The 15,901-nt window shown below is 43.0% G+C and overlaps 1 protein-coding gene across 5 annotated transcripts in view; it reads right to left on the minus strand.

Moving 5' to 3' along the window:
• Window positions 1-1,935: 1,935 nt before the first annotated feature.
• Window positions 1,936-15,901, minus strand: part of fam13b (family with sequence similarity 13 member B) — a 62,768-nt gene continuing 48,802 nt past the window's right edge. The window contains exons 10-24 of one of the 5 annotated variants that reach the window (XM_053428392.1): window positions 15,693-15,840; window positions 14,240-14,337; window positions 13,733-13,784; window positions 13,370-13,499; window positions 12,638-12,709; window positions 11,761-12,037; window positions 11,493-11,637; window positions 9,944-10,025; window positions 9,094-9,279; window positions 7,953-8,167; window positions 7,456-7,539; window positions 7,265-7,360; window positions 6,752-7,140; window positions 5,827-5,928; window positions 1,936-5,200 (exon numbers count right to left, since the gene is read on the minus strand). In XM_053428392.1, the coding sequence (XP_053284367.1) occupies window positions 5,077-5,200; window positions 5,827-5,928; window positions 6,752-7,140; window positions 7,265-7,360; window positions 7,456-7,539; window positions 7,953-8,167; window positions 9,094-9,279; window positions 9,944-10,025; window positions 11,493-11,637; window positions 11,761-12,037; window positions 12,638-12,709; window positions 13,370-13,499; window positions 13,733-13,784; window positions 14,240-14,337; window positions 15,693-15,840 (2,200 nt within the window). In that variant the 3' untranslated portion in view covers window positions 1,936-5,076. Of the gene's footprint in view, window positions 5,201-5,826; window positions 5,929-6,751; window positions 7,141-7,264; window positions 7,361-7,455; window positions 7,540-7,952; window positions 8,168-9,093; window positions 9,280-9,943; window positions 10,026-11,492; window positions 11,638-11,760; window positions 12,038-12,637; window positions 12,710-13,369; window positions 13,503-13,732; window positions 13,785-14,239; window positions 14,338-15,692; window positions 15,841-15,901 lie in introns of all 5 variants that reach the window. The other 4 variants (XM_053428393.1, XM_053428394.1, XM_053428395.1 and 1 more) reach the window with 4 other exon arrangements.

Below are 15,901 nucleotides of genomic sequence, written 5' to 3' on the forward strand. Positions count from 1 at the left end.
TTTCTATCAGTGGGTTTCATGTCATATGATTTCAGTTCAGTTTGTTTGAGGAACTCTCCACACGAGGATCTGGACGTCACGCTGCTGCCTGACCTGAGATCTGTGTTCTAACATTTGACACAAACATTCACTTCGAGTCAAGCATGACGTCATTATCTTTTGGTGGTTAAAGGTCAAAGGTTAAAGGTCAAGGTAAAAGTGGTCGTACAGAAAATGTGTTCGGTTCAAACATCAGAACTCAAATCTGCCTTCAGGGAATGTTAATAGATTTGATCCGTTGTCACTTGGACTCAAAGATGAATTATTATCATAGATGTCAGGGGCCAAAGGTCCTGGTGACGCTATATAAATACCAAACCAACCATTTACGTCATGAGTTTCAAAAGATAAACTACGTTGAATGAAATTTTACTGGTTGATGGAGTCATACAGCTGCAGGGCGGTCATTCTTGTAACGTCCACTAGAGGGCGACATTAGCTATTTACTGTTTCCGACACAACTGGAGAAAAACGTTAAAACAAAAATAGTAAAACATTTTTAAAGATGTTTTTATACAAAATATTATTTAATGGTTTCTTGTGAAAACAGATAAATTCTCATGAGAAAACAAACAACTAGATTTAATCCACTAAGACAAAAAATGTCCCCATGTAAATAATGTAAGTGAAAATAGTATTTGTGTAAACTTAATGAGCAGTTTTCTTGATAAGTTCATATTAATCACGTTACACCAGCGTATAGTTTTTATTTCTTAACTTAATTGGCAATATAATAAAAATAAATCTGTTTCTAGCTACTTGAGGTGTAAATGTGTTTTTCCTTAGTTTTCTTTTCTATCTCTGAATATTTGAATCTATTTTCAATCCGACCAAACGCAGCGGATGTTCATAGAACGTTAAGAAATGAATCCAATCATCACATTCATGGATTAAAAAATGACTAAAATATTGAGTCTTTCATCAAAACAGTAGTTTAATGTCCTGCTGATAGTCGAGGAGACTTTGGTTGTGTGACAGAAGACGGAGAACGGAAGTGGCAAGCTTTGTCATTTTTTATTTTCATGTGTAAATGTTTGTTACTGATTGTATTTTCTCAAATCCTTTTTTGTTAATGAAGAGATAACAGGGAAAATAAGCATTCACAGAGTATGAAAACATTTACACACGGGACGTACAGTTTATTCATCTGATAAAACACGTGGAGGAGAAGCAGCAGCAGAGTTCAGAGTCAACGACGTCGTGAGTTTAAATAAATTCACTGGAGCTTTCACGAACAGAAGAGGAATTGAAACACTGGGAGAACAAAATCTGTTTCATCTTCAGCTTCGAGTCGGAGAGAAACAAAAGCGCTGATCCTTTCAAAATAAAGGCCTCTATGAACTGAACAGTCCCTCCACAGATTTGTAAGATGGATAATCGACGTCTTCTGTTCCTGTTTTGTCTAAAACAACTGATTTCTTTTCTTCCAGGAGCTGCTGTGACCTGGGACACGTCTTTGACTCCGACCCCCTGCTGGGAACCCCCCGCTGTGTGTGTCTGTGTGTGTGTGTCTGTTTGTGAGAGAGAGAAACAACCGTGCACTGACGTCAGACAGGTGAGAGGAAACAAACTGTACATGGGACAGAGACACATTTACAGTTTACGACGCGTGAACCACACGTGACGTGTTACCACTCTGCTGCAGGCACAATGTAAAACACAGGAGTTTGAACCGTGAGGAACTGAGGGGCCGGGAAAAAGTATCGAAATTTAAAAAACTGAAAAGAGAAACAACGGATTGTTTCCACTTTTTAACATCAGGATAAAAACTACGTGTCCCATTTGTATATTTAGTTTCTTTCAGCGGTGAAGCTGTGTTAAACTCAACTTATGTAAAAACTATTTCAAAAAGTACCTCAGAAACTCACACAGTCGATGCAACTCGTCACGAGTCGATTCTGTAAAACCTCCACACAGTTTTATTATTGCTGCGTCTTCATGGCACAAAAAAACAGAAACAATATATGATATTTAGATTTTTTTCTTTTGCACTATCATGTTCTGGGTTGCCATGCAAGCTGACTACAGTACTGTTTCTAGATCAACATATTTTTACACACACGGACAAAAGGAAGAAGGAACAGAGCAGGTTCATGTTGGATTAGCCACACACACAGTGCCAGACTAACTTCTACAGCTGGTTTTTACAGTTAGTGAGTAGATACAAAAGGATTATTATCATCGGAATCATCACACAACTGTTATGATAGTAATAGTAGTATTCATAGTGATATTAATACAAAAAAAAAAAAAACATTCTCTGGGCATCACAAATATAATTATAACCAAAAGGGGGAGCCAAACACAATGTTTGAAATAATTTAAACATTTCTGACATTCATTCCTTCGGGTGTATTTTTTTTTTATGTACAGGATATATTTATATTTATATAGAAGTAGTGCTTCATTTTTAGAAATACAAATGAAAAAGAAAAAAATAAACACAACAGGGCTGCATTCTGTGAATGCTGTGCAAATAACGTCTTTTTACAAATGACCTCCTTTACCGTGCCGATACACACACCACACCCCCCTCGTTTTGATCAAACACAAACTTTTAGTCTCATTCAAAACTTTCTCCCCCCCCCCCAGTCTGTGGCCGGCTGCAATCGCTCGGACTCTGGCAGGTAAATCTACAACGATACAGTAAGAAAAGCACATGAAGTCTCGTCTTCCAGTTTACCAGCGACTCGGTTCTGACAATAGAACGGTCGCTTCACACTCTCACCAGCTGAAGCCAAAACGTAGCAACTGTTTGGAAATGTCTTCTTCCCACTTTAAAAAAAATCACATTGTGACATCTGGACTCGGATCTTAGACACGACGACGACGCGGCACCAAAGAAGAAGAACAATGACAAACTCTCTCTCCCCCCCTCGCCCGCCCTCATTTGACCTGCCCGCAGGAAATGAAACTTCACTGGAGCTGCAGGTTGGACCGAGGACACGAACACGCCGGCTTTGACTTCTTCTCTGTGTCGTGACATTAATGAATCTATTCAGACCTTCTGCGTTTTGGGGAAACAAATATCAGTTAAACCACAGATGTTTAAAATCAGTGCTCATCAATACGTTAAATCCTTTAAAGCTAAAAATCTCAACCAGGGACCAACCAGACGCTGCTCAGTCACTGCTCCTCCCTCAGGAAGCTGGAAATCACACCTGGTCCCACCTGGAACCAACACGCTTTGGGTTTTTCAGAGAAGCAGCAGCTCCTCGTCTTCATCATCATCATCATCATCATCTTTCTCTGAACAACTTTAACGTCGATAACCAGTGCAGAATCCTCCAGATGATTTCTAAAACCACTATCTCCTAAATCTCCTAATCTCCGTACGACTGTTTCCTGTGAACCTCTCCAGTTTAATTCTGCTTTTTAACATGTAACTTAAAAGTTCAGGCTTCAGATTAAAAGCAGCATTTTCACAAGAGGCTCATGGGAAAGTTGACCTTTTGCCGACCTGCTGAACAACTTCTGACCAAACTGAAACAAAAAGGTAAAAAAAATAAAAAATGCTGAAGAACAAAGAAATGAAAAGGAAGATGGAGAATCACTGGGAGTTAAAACATTTTCCCTTGAAACGCAACAGATTCTTTTTTCATTCAACGTGAACATCGGTGTCTCAAACAAACGTGTGTACATTGGATTTTATAACAAGAACAAACTTGTTTTTTAAACTTAGTGGATAAATGTTAAACCCAGTCAGAAGGTGAAAGATGTTAAAGTTTCACAATAAAACAATCGATGGCTTCGTAGTAGGGAGGCAGGTTTTAAGATTAGGTTTGAAACCCCCCCCCCCCGACGCGACGCTGAAGAGGAACTGACGTCCCAAACGAAAACAGTCGGTGTTGAGTGGAGAGGGTCTGAAAGTCCTGGAGCCGTCTCATAGCATTCCTCCGCCTGAAGGAACAAACGTCGCGGAGAACAAAGAATGACGACACGAAAGTTCCTGAAATTAAAAAAAGTCAGAAGTTTTTTTTGAACTTTTCCTCCGAAGACGAGGAAATCAGAAACGAGTCAAGTGCAAAGTCTCACGTCGAGCTGGTGGGATGACGATGAGGAGACAAACGATGAAGACAGTGTTTTTGAAGTGTTTTGGATGATATGACGTCAGGGGAGGCAGCAGAGATCAGCTGTGGCTGAATGGAGTGATTCCAGGTTGGCCTGGTGGGGGCGCTGCTGCAGTCGTGTCACAGGAAAACAGCTTATACGAGTTTTGAGTTCGTAAACTAAAACCGAGCCGTTTAGACTTTTCTAATCAAAAAGCCAAAAATCACTTCTCATCCGACAGCCTCAGTAACTTTGAGGAGCACAAACTGCTCAGCTGTTAAAATGTATTGTTACTAATTCTAGTTGGGATTTTATTCCACAAAACTCACAGAGATTTGGCAAATTAGAATAAATAGTAGAATATGTGTCTGCTGGTTTGTTTGAAGCAGAAGCTACGGAACAGATTCCCATGAAACCCATGAAAAAGAACTCGTTTGGAGCCGATGTGCCGAAATGAGTGTGAGCTGATTTAAATGTGGATTCTTAAGGGCTTGAGGGCCATAGTTCTAATTTGAAATATTTTACTTATTAAATACTTATATAATATTGAGCATTCAGGAAGAAATTCTCCTCCCTCGTTGTGATACTGATACCAACATCCAGTGTTGGGTTTCAGTCGGAATAAAGCGTCATCAGAAAGTACGACAAACTAAAAACTAAAAACCAAAACTTCACTTTGGTTCCTGAACAGATTCGGTCTAAAGTCCCTAAAATGTGACTGTAAAATATCCTGTTTCCAGAAAATCGTCCGACTGTCGAAGTAAAATCAAAGTGTTTCAGAACTTCCTGTCCGACTCATCACTCGTTTGGTTTCTCTGTGACGTGACTGCAGCACCGAGCAGCGACCACGACCTCGTCCCGTGGTCACTGGAGCGTCTGATGGAACCCTCGTGGGGGTGATGGCGTCTTCCTGGGCGGGTCCTCGCAGCAGTGATGACGGCTGATTTGTGTGTTGATTGATTTTGGCAGCTGCCGAGGAGGGCGGGTCTAGATGGATTTGGAGGAATCCTGTTTGCTGATTAGGACTTCCAGGAGGCGGAGTTTGGCCTTGATCTTCTTGTACGCTCGGTACTCGTCGAGCATCGGCACGCGGTCCTCCTTCTGAACGTTTCTACAGCAGCACAGAGAGAGAGAGGAGGGTTAGTACTGCTCTGTGAGGAGCAGAAGATAGATCTCCATAGAGGAGCAGGATTCTGACACAAGCCGACGATTAAATCTAACAGACATGAGGCATAAGGAAGAGAAATGACCATCAGACATGAATCTCCAGTCTGACTTGTGTCTCTTGAAGCCATATTGGTTAACACTGGTGATCCTCCTGCCTCCTGAACGGCCTCTACCATGAAACAGAAGCTGAGACTGGAATCAACAAATCAGAGCCGTACACATTTGATTTGTGAACTTGGATCCAAGACCGATGAAATGTGTAATCTGGAGCTGATTCATTACTTGGCTGAGCTGATACCAGCTTTTCACCATCTGTGATGACATGTCTGTTGCCAAAGTGCATTGATGTGAAAACTTCTACAAGAGAATAAACAATGCAGAAAAGATTTATTAATGTTTCAATTTTACATTAAACATTTGGACGTACTGAATGTTTGTGATCTTTGAAATGGATTTTAGAGAAGACTTCATCTGTCTTGGCATCAGGGGTAAGAGGTGTGTAGGTGTGTCTGTGTGTGTGTGTCCATGTGTGTGTGTGTGTGTGTGTGTGTGTGTGTCCCTACCACCTACCTTCCATTATGCTGATAGAAATCTTCCTCAAACTCTCTGATGGTCTTCCTCATTTTCTTCTTCTCTGCTCGGGTCTTCCACAGCTGTTCCAGCAGCTCTGGCCTGTGAGAGAAGGAGATGATTCATGAGGCCTGAAACCAACACTTCACTGAACTGCAGCTCAAATCCCAGAGTGGGACGTTCTGGAGCTCAAATGCTTTTAGATCTTTTTTTATTAACAGGAACCAGTTGGTTCTTGACCCATAGATAAAAAGTTGGGGACAGGAAGTGAAGTGTGGTGATGTGACTGATCAGCTGACTGATCAGCTGACTGATCAGCTGACAGCATCGTGTCAGACGAGCTCTAAGTCGTGTGCCAGCAGATAAAACCTGCTTCTTTCCTCTGCCTCATATTTTGGGTTGTATTTTTCACGGCAGACATTTTGACACGTCACAGTGGGAAAGACCCAAAAGTTGCTGATAACAGAAACAATGGATCTATTCTTTACACCTGTTCTGCTGTGATATGTCAAGATGTCTGCTGTGAGGAAGACGTCTGCACAGCAAAGTTAATCACGACATCTCTTACTCCCACGAGAGGCAGGATGAAGATAATTAACTAAATATAAAAAACAAAACAAAGTGTCCAAACTGTAGCTCAGCAGGAAACTGTGTTGCCTCCGCTGGCTGTCAATCACCTGACACCCACAGGAATCAACATAACAATCACTGTCAGAAACATTCTCTTAAATAGTTGCTGCCATTGAAACTTCACCACATAAAGGTGATGGTTGAAATATTACATCTGGTTGTTTCTGCCTTTAATGGACATTTTAATCAAAGTGACACTGTAGTTATAGAGACAGAGCCTCCCACACAAGCTGTGTAGTGTTTACTTGTCACTAAGAGAATGACGCACAGTGTGTGTGTGAGTTTTTGTTCTTACATGGACGAAGCGTTGGAGCTGGAGAGTCGCAGGTCCAGCGCCAGCCGCCCCGACCCCTCCTCCAGCTTGGCTCTCATTGGACAGTCGCTCTGTTGGTCTGATTGGTCCTGGCTCCTCCCTTGCCTGTCGATCGGGGTCACGAGGTCGACGGCCATGATGACCTCGGAGCCTTGCATCTCGCCACCGCTGCTCTCTCCCTCCTCTTCCTCCTCCTCATCTTCCTCCTCCTCCCTCTCCCTCTCCTCCTCCTTCTCTTCTTCTTCTGCTGCTCCACCACCTCCCTTCTGCTCTTCCTCCTCCTCCTCTTTGATCTCCTCCCAGAAGTGAGCAGTTTCTCCCTCTATGATTGGCTGGAGGGTCTGACTCCGTCTCTTACTGGAAGGGGACACCTGGGCAGGGGAGAGGGTTTGACAGACAGACATTATTGTATTTAATGTAAAGTTATGTCAGAGTCCTGTTTACACACAGACACATTGTGTTAATAGTAATACACGTAACGGTGTGTGTACTTACTGTGATCGGTGTGATGGTGACTCTGGTGAGCATCTGTTTGACGAGGCGGTAGCGATCGTAGAGCGGCTTCACCACCAGACGCTCCTCTCTGGTCACCTGAGACACAAAGAGACGATTAGAAAAAGGTCTGAACGTGTTTTTTGATTTAAATCTGATCTGGGTCTGTGATGTTTGTGGTGTCGGTCAGTTACCGGTCGACCGTGCAGGCCTTCATAGTGCAGCAGGTTCTTCTGCAGGACCGTCTTCTCACAGGACAACTGCTCCTTGGTCATCTTCTACAGAAACACACACACACAAACACACAGTTCATTGTCTAATACTGTTGTAACTTGTATTTCAGCTCACTGACTTTGTATTCCCACACCAGGTGTCTGCTCTGCCCCAGTCCCTGTATGTGCATCACTGTGCTGAGACCAAACTGCTCAACACTTGTGATACTAAAGGGTCATCTCACTTTAAGTGTATCTTTATGTTACAGTAAGAAAGATTTGTTTCTCAAAAAGTTTTGGGATGGATTGAGAAGTCAAACTTAGAAATGCAGTACAAATAATGTCAAAGAGGAAATCTACTGATATGAGCACGACTGAAGTAGCAGATTGATGAGCAACATCTCTATAAGTCGCAGTAGAACCAAAATAAATCTCCAACAGAGTTTTATTCAATCCCCGGTTAAATATCGACTCCTCACCTTGATGTCATCGGGCCATCCGTCCTCCTGCTTCTTCCCTTTGACCCTGCACTGAATCATCTCCAGTGTTTCCTCCCTGGTGGGATGCGAACCTTTAGCGTCCCCTGCTGCATCATGGGTGCCTTGATCCAGTGTCGAGCCGAAGCTCTTTGGCAAGGTGTTGCTCCGAGGACGAGTCAGAGGGCCGAGCTCGCTCTCTGCACGGTGTTTGGCATCTGAGGACGGAGGGACAAAGTCATGAGGAAGGAGGGAAAAAAAGAGGAGGAGATGGAGAGAGTGACGTGGGAGAGAAGGAACCGAGACAAGGAAAGTGGTTACAAAAGAAAAGAATGAATCCTGGAGTCAACTTCTCTGATAGGACGATCAGAAAGGACATGCAGGAGTTTAACAGAGAGCCGTGGTGGAGGAGAAGGCTCATATCAGGAGAAACACAGCATGCTTGAACTGCACACAAACACACACACACACACACACACACCCTGAACAACAACACACACCATCACATCATGTAGAAGACCGAATAAATCACTTCCTGAACATTTCAGCATTGAACAGATTCTGGCAGTAAAATTCTAATGTTCATGGTTACACACTGAGACACAGAGTTTCTGGTTTCAGCAAGTTAAATTTATGACTTTTTAAGACCATAGTAAATAAAACTTAAGATCTATGTCAAATATGACGGATAAGAAGGGCTATAAGAGTTCCAGAATTACTTACACTTCCCCATAATTGAAGATAAGGTGAAGTAGCGTAGTGGAGAAAAACCCTAGAAATGCTGAGTTACCTCTACAACTACAGACACAGACACCTGGAAGCCAGAGTCTTTCCCACAGAAAAGCTGAGTGAGCGGAGAATCCTTTGCAGAGTGCTAATATCTACATCATTTAGAATGTACTACGACACACAGAGATATATCTTTTCCTCAATAAACACCTAATATATTTACTTTTTAAAACCAAGACCCCCTTCGGCAAATGACATTTTCGAGACACACCTCTGTTCAAACATCCCCGTGCCGACATGCTGTTTCAACAGGACACACACCAAAAACAAAGAAGCAAGATGCTGGCACGAAGCCGCCTCACTGTCACTGTCAGTAGTGTATGTGAGGTCTACTTACTGAGGGGTTGGTACTTACTGAGGTGAAACGGTCTAGAGTTCAGGCCTGAGTGGGGGTGGCGTGGGGGGGTGAGTGTGTGATGGGGAGGAGGGCAGATAGAGGAGGAGGAGGAAGGGAAGGAGGAGGGAGCATGGTGGCGTCTGTGTGAATGGAGCAAAGCCTGGTGCCTCAGCGTGCTTCTGGGTAAAAGGTGGTGCTGGCGTCCTGGTTGGCCGATCAGTCAGTCAATCAATCAATCAATCGGTGGTTGGGCGATTGGAGGAGGAGGGAGGAAAGTGGAGAGCGGGTGCTCGCGTTATTGTCGTTTTTTTGCAATTTTGATTTGAGACAGAGAGAGAAATGTTTCGGCCACTTCGTTCTCCGGAGAGAAGAGACGTCCCCTCACAGAGAGGAGGTGGACGAGTGTCATAGGGACTGTTCAGTTCGGTGAAACCATGGGACTGTGACAGGGAAACTGTAGATTCATATTTATCACATTCAGTTTATTTTGGTTCTACCAGGTAACCACAGAGCAGAAACCTGCATGACCACATTTCAAGTTACTGATCTTTTACTATTTTTTGAATCTATAACACAGTGTTTCCCACATTTTCCCCGGACTGAACTCGCCTCAGATCATGAATGTGGGTATACAAGGACGCACCAGCACATTGGAGGGTAGGAGCCACGCATATGAAAGCCACGTCAATGTATGGCACATGCGTGTCTGCTTGTGTTAATCCAGCATACATGCAATGTTGTTACAAAGGTCAAAAGTTAGGAGCGGGGAGGGTCAAGGTGTCCAGCACGGAACAGGATGGCACAAAGACATTCAAACCCAGACTCACACACACGCACGTTTTCACAGGAAGAAAAGCTGAGGTTCTACCTTTAATCTGCCTGCGGATCTTGGTGAGGTCGGTCATCCATTTGAGGACTTTGGGGTTAGCTGCCTTGTCTCCATGAGAGGGCTGTGGAGAGAGGAGGAGCAGAGACAGTTGGTTTTTAGCTGGAATGGTCAAGTTTACACCAAATCTTGAAAAAGCTAAGTGTTATCAAGATTTCAGTCTGTGTAGATTATCTGATGCAGCCAGAAAAGTCCTGAATACAGTAGAGGTGTTTTAAAATATGTAAGATGTTGTGGTAGTTTTATTCAGGCTTTTGGTTATTTAACAAATCATGTTATATCTATTAACCTCCAATCAATGATTCAATTTTTAACTATTTTGGGTCTGATTAGCAGAGGTGTAAAGTAACGAATTACATTTACTCACGTTACTGTAATTGAGTAGTTTTTTTGTCTACTTGTAATTTTTTGAGTATTTTTTTAAATGGATAATTTTACTTTTACTTAAGTAGATTTTGACTGAAGTATTGTACTTCGCTACATTGGAAATTACATCCGTTACTGAGTTAAAAAAAAACATAGTTCAAGGCGCAAGGCAATTCTCACTGCAGTGGTAGATGCTGCATAGAGTGGATGAGGTCCCCTCACGTGCAAGTTCAACATATGAAAACTGATCGTAAAGTTCACTGTTCGCGAAAATTTGTGCGACATGCACAACACTGCACAGGGAGCCACTGCAGAGCGGCTGAAGAGCCTCGGGTTCCGACCCCTGGCTCCGGCGAAAGAGCGATTTGTTTACTGCTCCGCCGTTAAAGAGATGCGGACATCAAAACATTAGTTCGGCTATAATATTAGTTCCGCCTCGCATTTTCCAATCCCGGTTGCGCGCACCACCTGTTATGGGCGCACCAGACAGTTTGAGAATCACTGCGCTACACAGGGCCGGCCCTAACACATTTGGCGCTCTATACAAGCTTCACTCCTGGCTTGTTGTTTGGACATGTTAAATGTTTGACATGTTTAATGTCATTGCACTTATATTTGTAAAGATTCTCCTTTAATTAATTGGATTTATGACCCCTTGTCCTTTTTTGCACTGTATAGGAGCGGCCCCCATCAAGTTGTTGGAAGTAACTAAGTAACTTTTACTTAAAGTACATTTTAAATGAGCTACTTTTTACTTGAGTAGATTTTTAGATAGGTACTTTTACTTGTACTTCAGTAAAATTTCATTAAAGTAAAGGTACTTTTACTTGAGTACAATATTTCAGTACTTTTTACACCTCTGCTGATTAGTACTTAAACATGCAACACATAATTTCGGCCTCTAGGGGTCTCTCAATCAAAACAATAACCTAGACCTAGTTGGATGATGTAGTGAAGCAGCATGGCATCATGGAAGTTGTTGTCTTCACCACTTACGCCAATGAAAAACTACCCGATGCGAGTCAGGTGCAGATTGTGTTCATAGCAAAGACGGGTGAAGTCCCAGGTAGAGCGGATATGATGGTGGAGACCACAATGAAATGTTCTGTTACCTTGAATAAAGTTTGAGATTTCTCTGAGTCTGATTCCAAACTTATAATTTTACCTTGTAGTTCCTCTCTTTCTCAAACTGCTCGTCAAACTGCTTAATTTTCTTCTTCAGGTGTTGTAGCTTCTTGGTGAGTTGGTGGGTGACTGAATCTCCTCCTCCTCTCATCGCCTCTTTGGAGCCAAATGATGCTCGACGGGGTCTGAGAGACGACACACAGGTATGATTAAACCCAAAATCTTACATCAAAACTCTGACTTCCACCAAAGAATGTAACAGAAACAGAATCTCAAAGCGCTGCTGGAGGTTCAGTGCCTCATTCTACCTCTGTGCTTTGGTGGGCGAGGTGGCGTCTGGGTCTTGCTGGTGGAAGCGCTGGGCACTGTGCGCTCCGAAGTCGAGAAAGCGGCGAGCAAGAAGGTGAGGGTGTGAGCGGGAAGAGGAAGGGGAGGTGTCCTGCCCCACCTCCCCCTCCTCCTCGTCCTCGCCGTCCTCCTCCAGGGGCAGTAGGGGGAGAGGAACCATGCGACCAGCCAGCGGGGAGAGCTGTGCTTCTCCGCTCTCGCTCTCATCCTGCCAGGATTTGTAAGCCGGGATGGGGTCTGGAGAGACGAGGACAGAAATAGCGGGAGGTCAGAGAAAGTGTACGAAGCTCCGCGAAGAAGGGAGAGAAAAGGGTAATTAAATCCCTGGCTGAGTGTTGTATGTAAAGTAGGCGGTGTACACATCAGCAAGAGCAGCCTGGGAGGGAGCATCGGACATGAGACATTCAACCACATTAATTCTCTTCTTTAGCAACCGGGCTGAGTCACTCACTTATTTCAGAGCTATGTTAACGAGCGGAGTGGAGGAGACAGAGAGAGGAAGATGGGTTAGAGAGACAACGAGACAGGGGTGAGGCCCAGAGAGGAGGAAGGTAACATGTTTTCAGATTGATCAATCTGCACAGTGGCCCTGCAGCAGGAGGGGACTTCAACCAGTAGGTTAGTAAAACCTGCTGTCTGATCAAATCTGAAGGAAGGAAGAGTGGTTTACATGCAGGGATTTATTTATCATCAATATCTCACAAGTTAGTTTAAAAGTGTGAGGATATATTGACACACGGTCCAAACCAGTAAGCAACCATTGTTAAAACAAATAGAAAGAATGTTGGGAGGGATTGGGAGACTGCTGGGTGCTTGGGTAGACGTGAAACTACTCACCATGGCCTTCTTTTTGAAGATGCATACATGAGAAATCTATGGGAGGGAGATGGATATGGGAGGGGGGTGATGCTGTTGGAAGGAAGACAAAAAGGTGGAAGAGGGGAGGAAGAAGAAGACGAAGAAAGAGGAGGAGAGAGATAGATAGAGAGAGAGAGATAGAGAGAGAGGGGCAGCAGAGAAGAAGAGGAGTGTTGAGGTCAATCATTCCTGACAACTTCACTCACCGACTTGCATTCAGTACGCGCATGTGTGTTTGTGTGTGTGTGTGTCTGTGTGTGCGCGCGTGTGTGTGTGTGTGTGTGTGTGTGTGTGTGTGTGTGTGTGTGTGTGTGTGTGTGTGTGTGTGTGTGTGTGTGTGTGGTTTAAATGCAAACAAATTAGGTCAATTTCTTCAGTCACACGAGAGATTCGACCGAGTGACAGAGAAGTGAAGGAGAATAACAGCTCATGTTTTCTTGCTATTCAGCAAAACTAACCTGATAAATTAATTTTGGGTAAAAAAGTCGAATATTTAATCTATTATTAGACACATGATCAATTTGAAGGTGTATTTTTACCATGTTCAGAAGAATAATTCTAGATAGTTAGATAAACAAACAAAAGCTACATGCAGCTTTAACACATTGACTTGTATAGATGGATAGATAAATATCTTAGTTTGTATTTTATATCTGTTTTTTGGTATGAATACAGAGTGTGCTGGTCTTGCAGAGACGATGATATTCCTACCTTCCCATTGGTTGTCAGGAAAGAGTTGGAGGTGGGGCTTGAGGCCAGAGTTGGGTTGGCATGGCGACAGGTGGTTCCTGTTGGTCTCGCTGGTGTTGGCGTTCTGATCACAGCGGCAGGAGCTCGGGTCCTGCTGGGAAAGAGAGAGACCATTAGGGGATTACAGAAACAAAATCAAAGATGGAAGGAAGAAAATAGACACAATTAATTGAAGATAATAAGAGTGTGGATGGAGGAAAGAAAGAAAGAAAATCAAACAGAAGAGAAGAAGGAAAAATGGAAGAAGGTTCAGTCGGTAGAGAGATGAGGCACCAAAATGTGTCCACAGATTAAAGACATACACTGATGAAAATGGAAACTTACACAGGTTACAGTGTCAGTCTGGTCCATGGAGTCACAGGGTTGATTGTCCTGCCTGACATCACAGACAAAAAACGATAATGTTATAATGTGGCAGGCACACACTTACTACTACTGTACTACAACTATAAACCGACAAACAGTCATAATGAGATTTGTATAAACAAAAATTTGCATCGTCACTACCCGCCCAACCTTCCACCTCAAGTAACCAACCCCCCCTGTGGGAATAGTGGAACAATGTGTGATGTGTCTGCACGACCATGCAGGACGAGCTAATGTGCCACATGTGAGAGAGATAAGTAAATTAAGAACGCAGCATAAAATGTGCTCCGGCTGAGGAAGCATGTCCAAGTGATTAATAAACGTGACGTGTCAAGTGATCAGTGCAAGGAAGTCATCTCTCCACATCACTACATACAACCCACATCTACAGTAGATACCACACCATATGTTCCTTGAGGTTTTAAACTAATAGCTACTTATATATAGAGTCTAATCAGCGCTCACCTGGCATTGTTGATGTTGTTCTCAGCATCTATGACAGCGTCTGCCTCCATGTCCATTCTCAAGCTCTTCACCGGGGAAGTGTCAGAGTCCAGTGAATCCTGAGAGAAATCAACAGCTAGAATTTAAACTTCTAACCTTTTCATTTTCAAGGACAACAAAGCAAACAAGAAGCAGGGCAAGAATAGAAACTGTTAAATTAGGGGTCTAACATAAAGAGGCACATCATCATTGTGTGTGTATTGTTTCTCTTCCTCATCATTAGTGGACTGGTCTAATAGTTGTTATGTCAATTAATAAGGGAAGCAGCTTTTCCTTATCAATATCAAGTGTGTCTGGTAGTGCACATCAATTTAATTTTTATCATGTTTTTACATGTGTTTTCATAATTGTTTTTATTGTGTTTTTATTTTGTTTATTGAGTATGAAATACGCTACATAAATAAAGCTGCCTTAGATTCTCTAGTAAACCAACACCTTAGTCTCTGAATATTATATCCTGCTATGGAGTTTCAACAATCTTAGATCACAAGAAGATGAGTGTGTGGAGTTGATGATTTTAATTATATTTATAACTCTAATGTTTAAACCTCTGTTCCTCCTTGGGAATCATTAAGATACAGAAGGTGGAAGTCTTGGCCTTCTGACTGTACATTGGCTAGAGCAAAACAGGGTGTATCCGTGTTTTCATTGAAGATCTGCATCTGTTTGAAACAGGCCAACAGGCAGCGCGCTTCCCCAGGAGAGTCCGTGCTATTGCAGCCAATCAGTGAAGAACAAAGATGGACTGTTCTGATAATATCAAACATTCAGCCTTGGAATTAACCAACACACAGAGACAGGAAGGAGGTCAGTTATGGGAAATAGGCTGCCAGCCCAAACAGCGCTGCTGGGTCTGAGCTCTGCTGTTTTCTTTTTAGAGATATCTGATACATGTGGAGTAAACTCTCCAATGTTTTCATTTTCAATCTCTGTTCACAGGGGAGAAAGTTACGCTTTTACCATAGTTTAATTAACACGAATATAGAGTATCTGGTGATTCTGTGCTGTTTCTGCTTGTGTGTTTGTATATTCATGTCTCATAGGATGAAAACTAAAACCACGGGCATCGCAAGAAAGAAGAGAAAATATCCTTAACAACAATTCTGAGAGAACTCTGCATGGCCCTTGCATGGCCCTTGCATGGCTTTGCATAGGAGACTGGAATGAGACCATGGTCAGAAACCCCCCTAATGACGCCACATGCCACCAACCTTTTTCAGTTATTAGAATGTCTATCCATATTCTCATATCAGGTGTTTCTTTTGCGGGGCTCTACTCCAAAAGTCCATTTTACCTGGGGTCCTTTAAGTCTCTTAAAAACACTACCTGGCTTAAACCCCTGCACATGCTGATATATGTGAGGTATAAATACTGTATATGTATATGTGTGTGTGTTTGCGTGCCCCCCACAAACCTGTGTGTCCGTCTGGCTTGGTTGCATGTGTTGCTCGCGATCTTTGAGTGGGGTTTCCCCTTTGGTGTCACAGGGAGTGTCCTCGGGGTCCGTTTGTTGCTCCTCATCTCCATGGCAGCCCTCGATTGAAGGCTCACTGGGACTCATCCTGAAAAATAAAATTCTGAAAGTTAATGAAAGGACCCCAATGTTAAATACCAGCTAATAAC

The sequence above is a fragment of the Pleuronectes platessa genome, chromosome 8 (assembly GCF_947347685.1).
Source record: "Pleuronectes platessa chromosome 8, fPlePla1.1, whole genome shotgun sequence".
NCBI lineage: Eukaryota > Metazoa > Chordata > Actinopteri > Pleuronectiformes > Pleuronectidae > Pleuronectes > Pleuronectes platessa.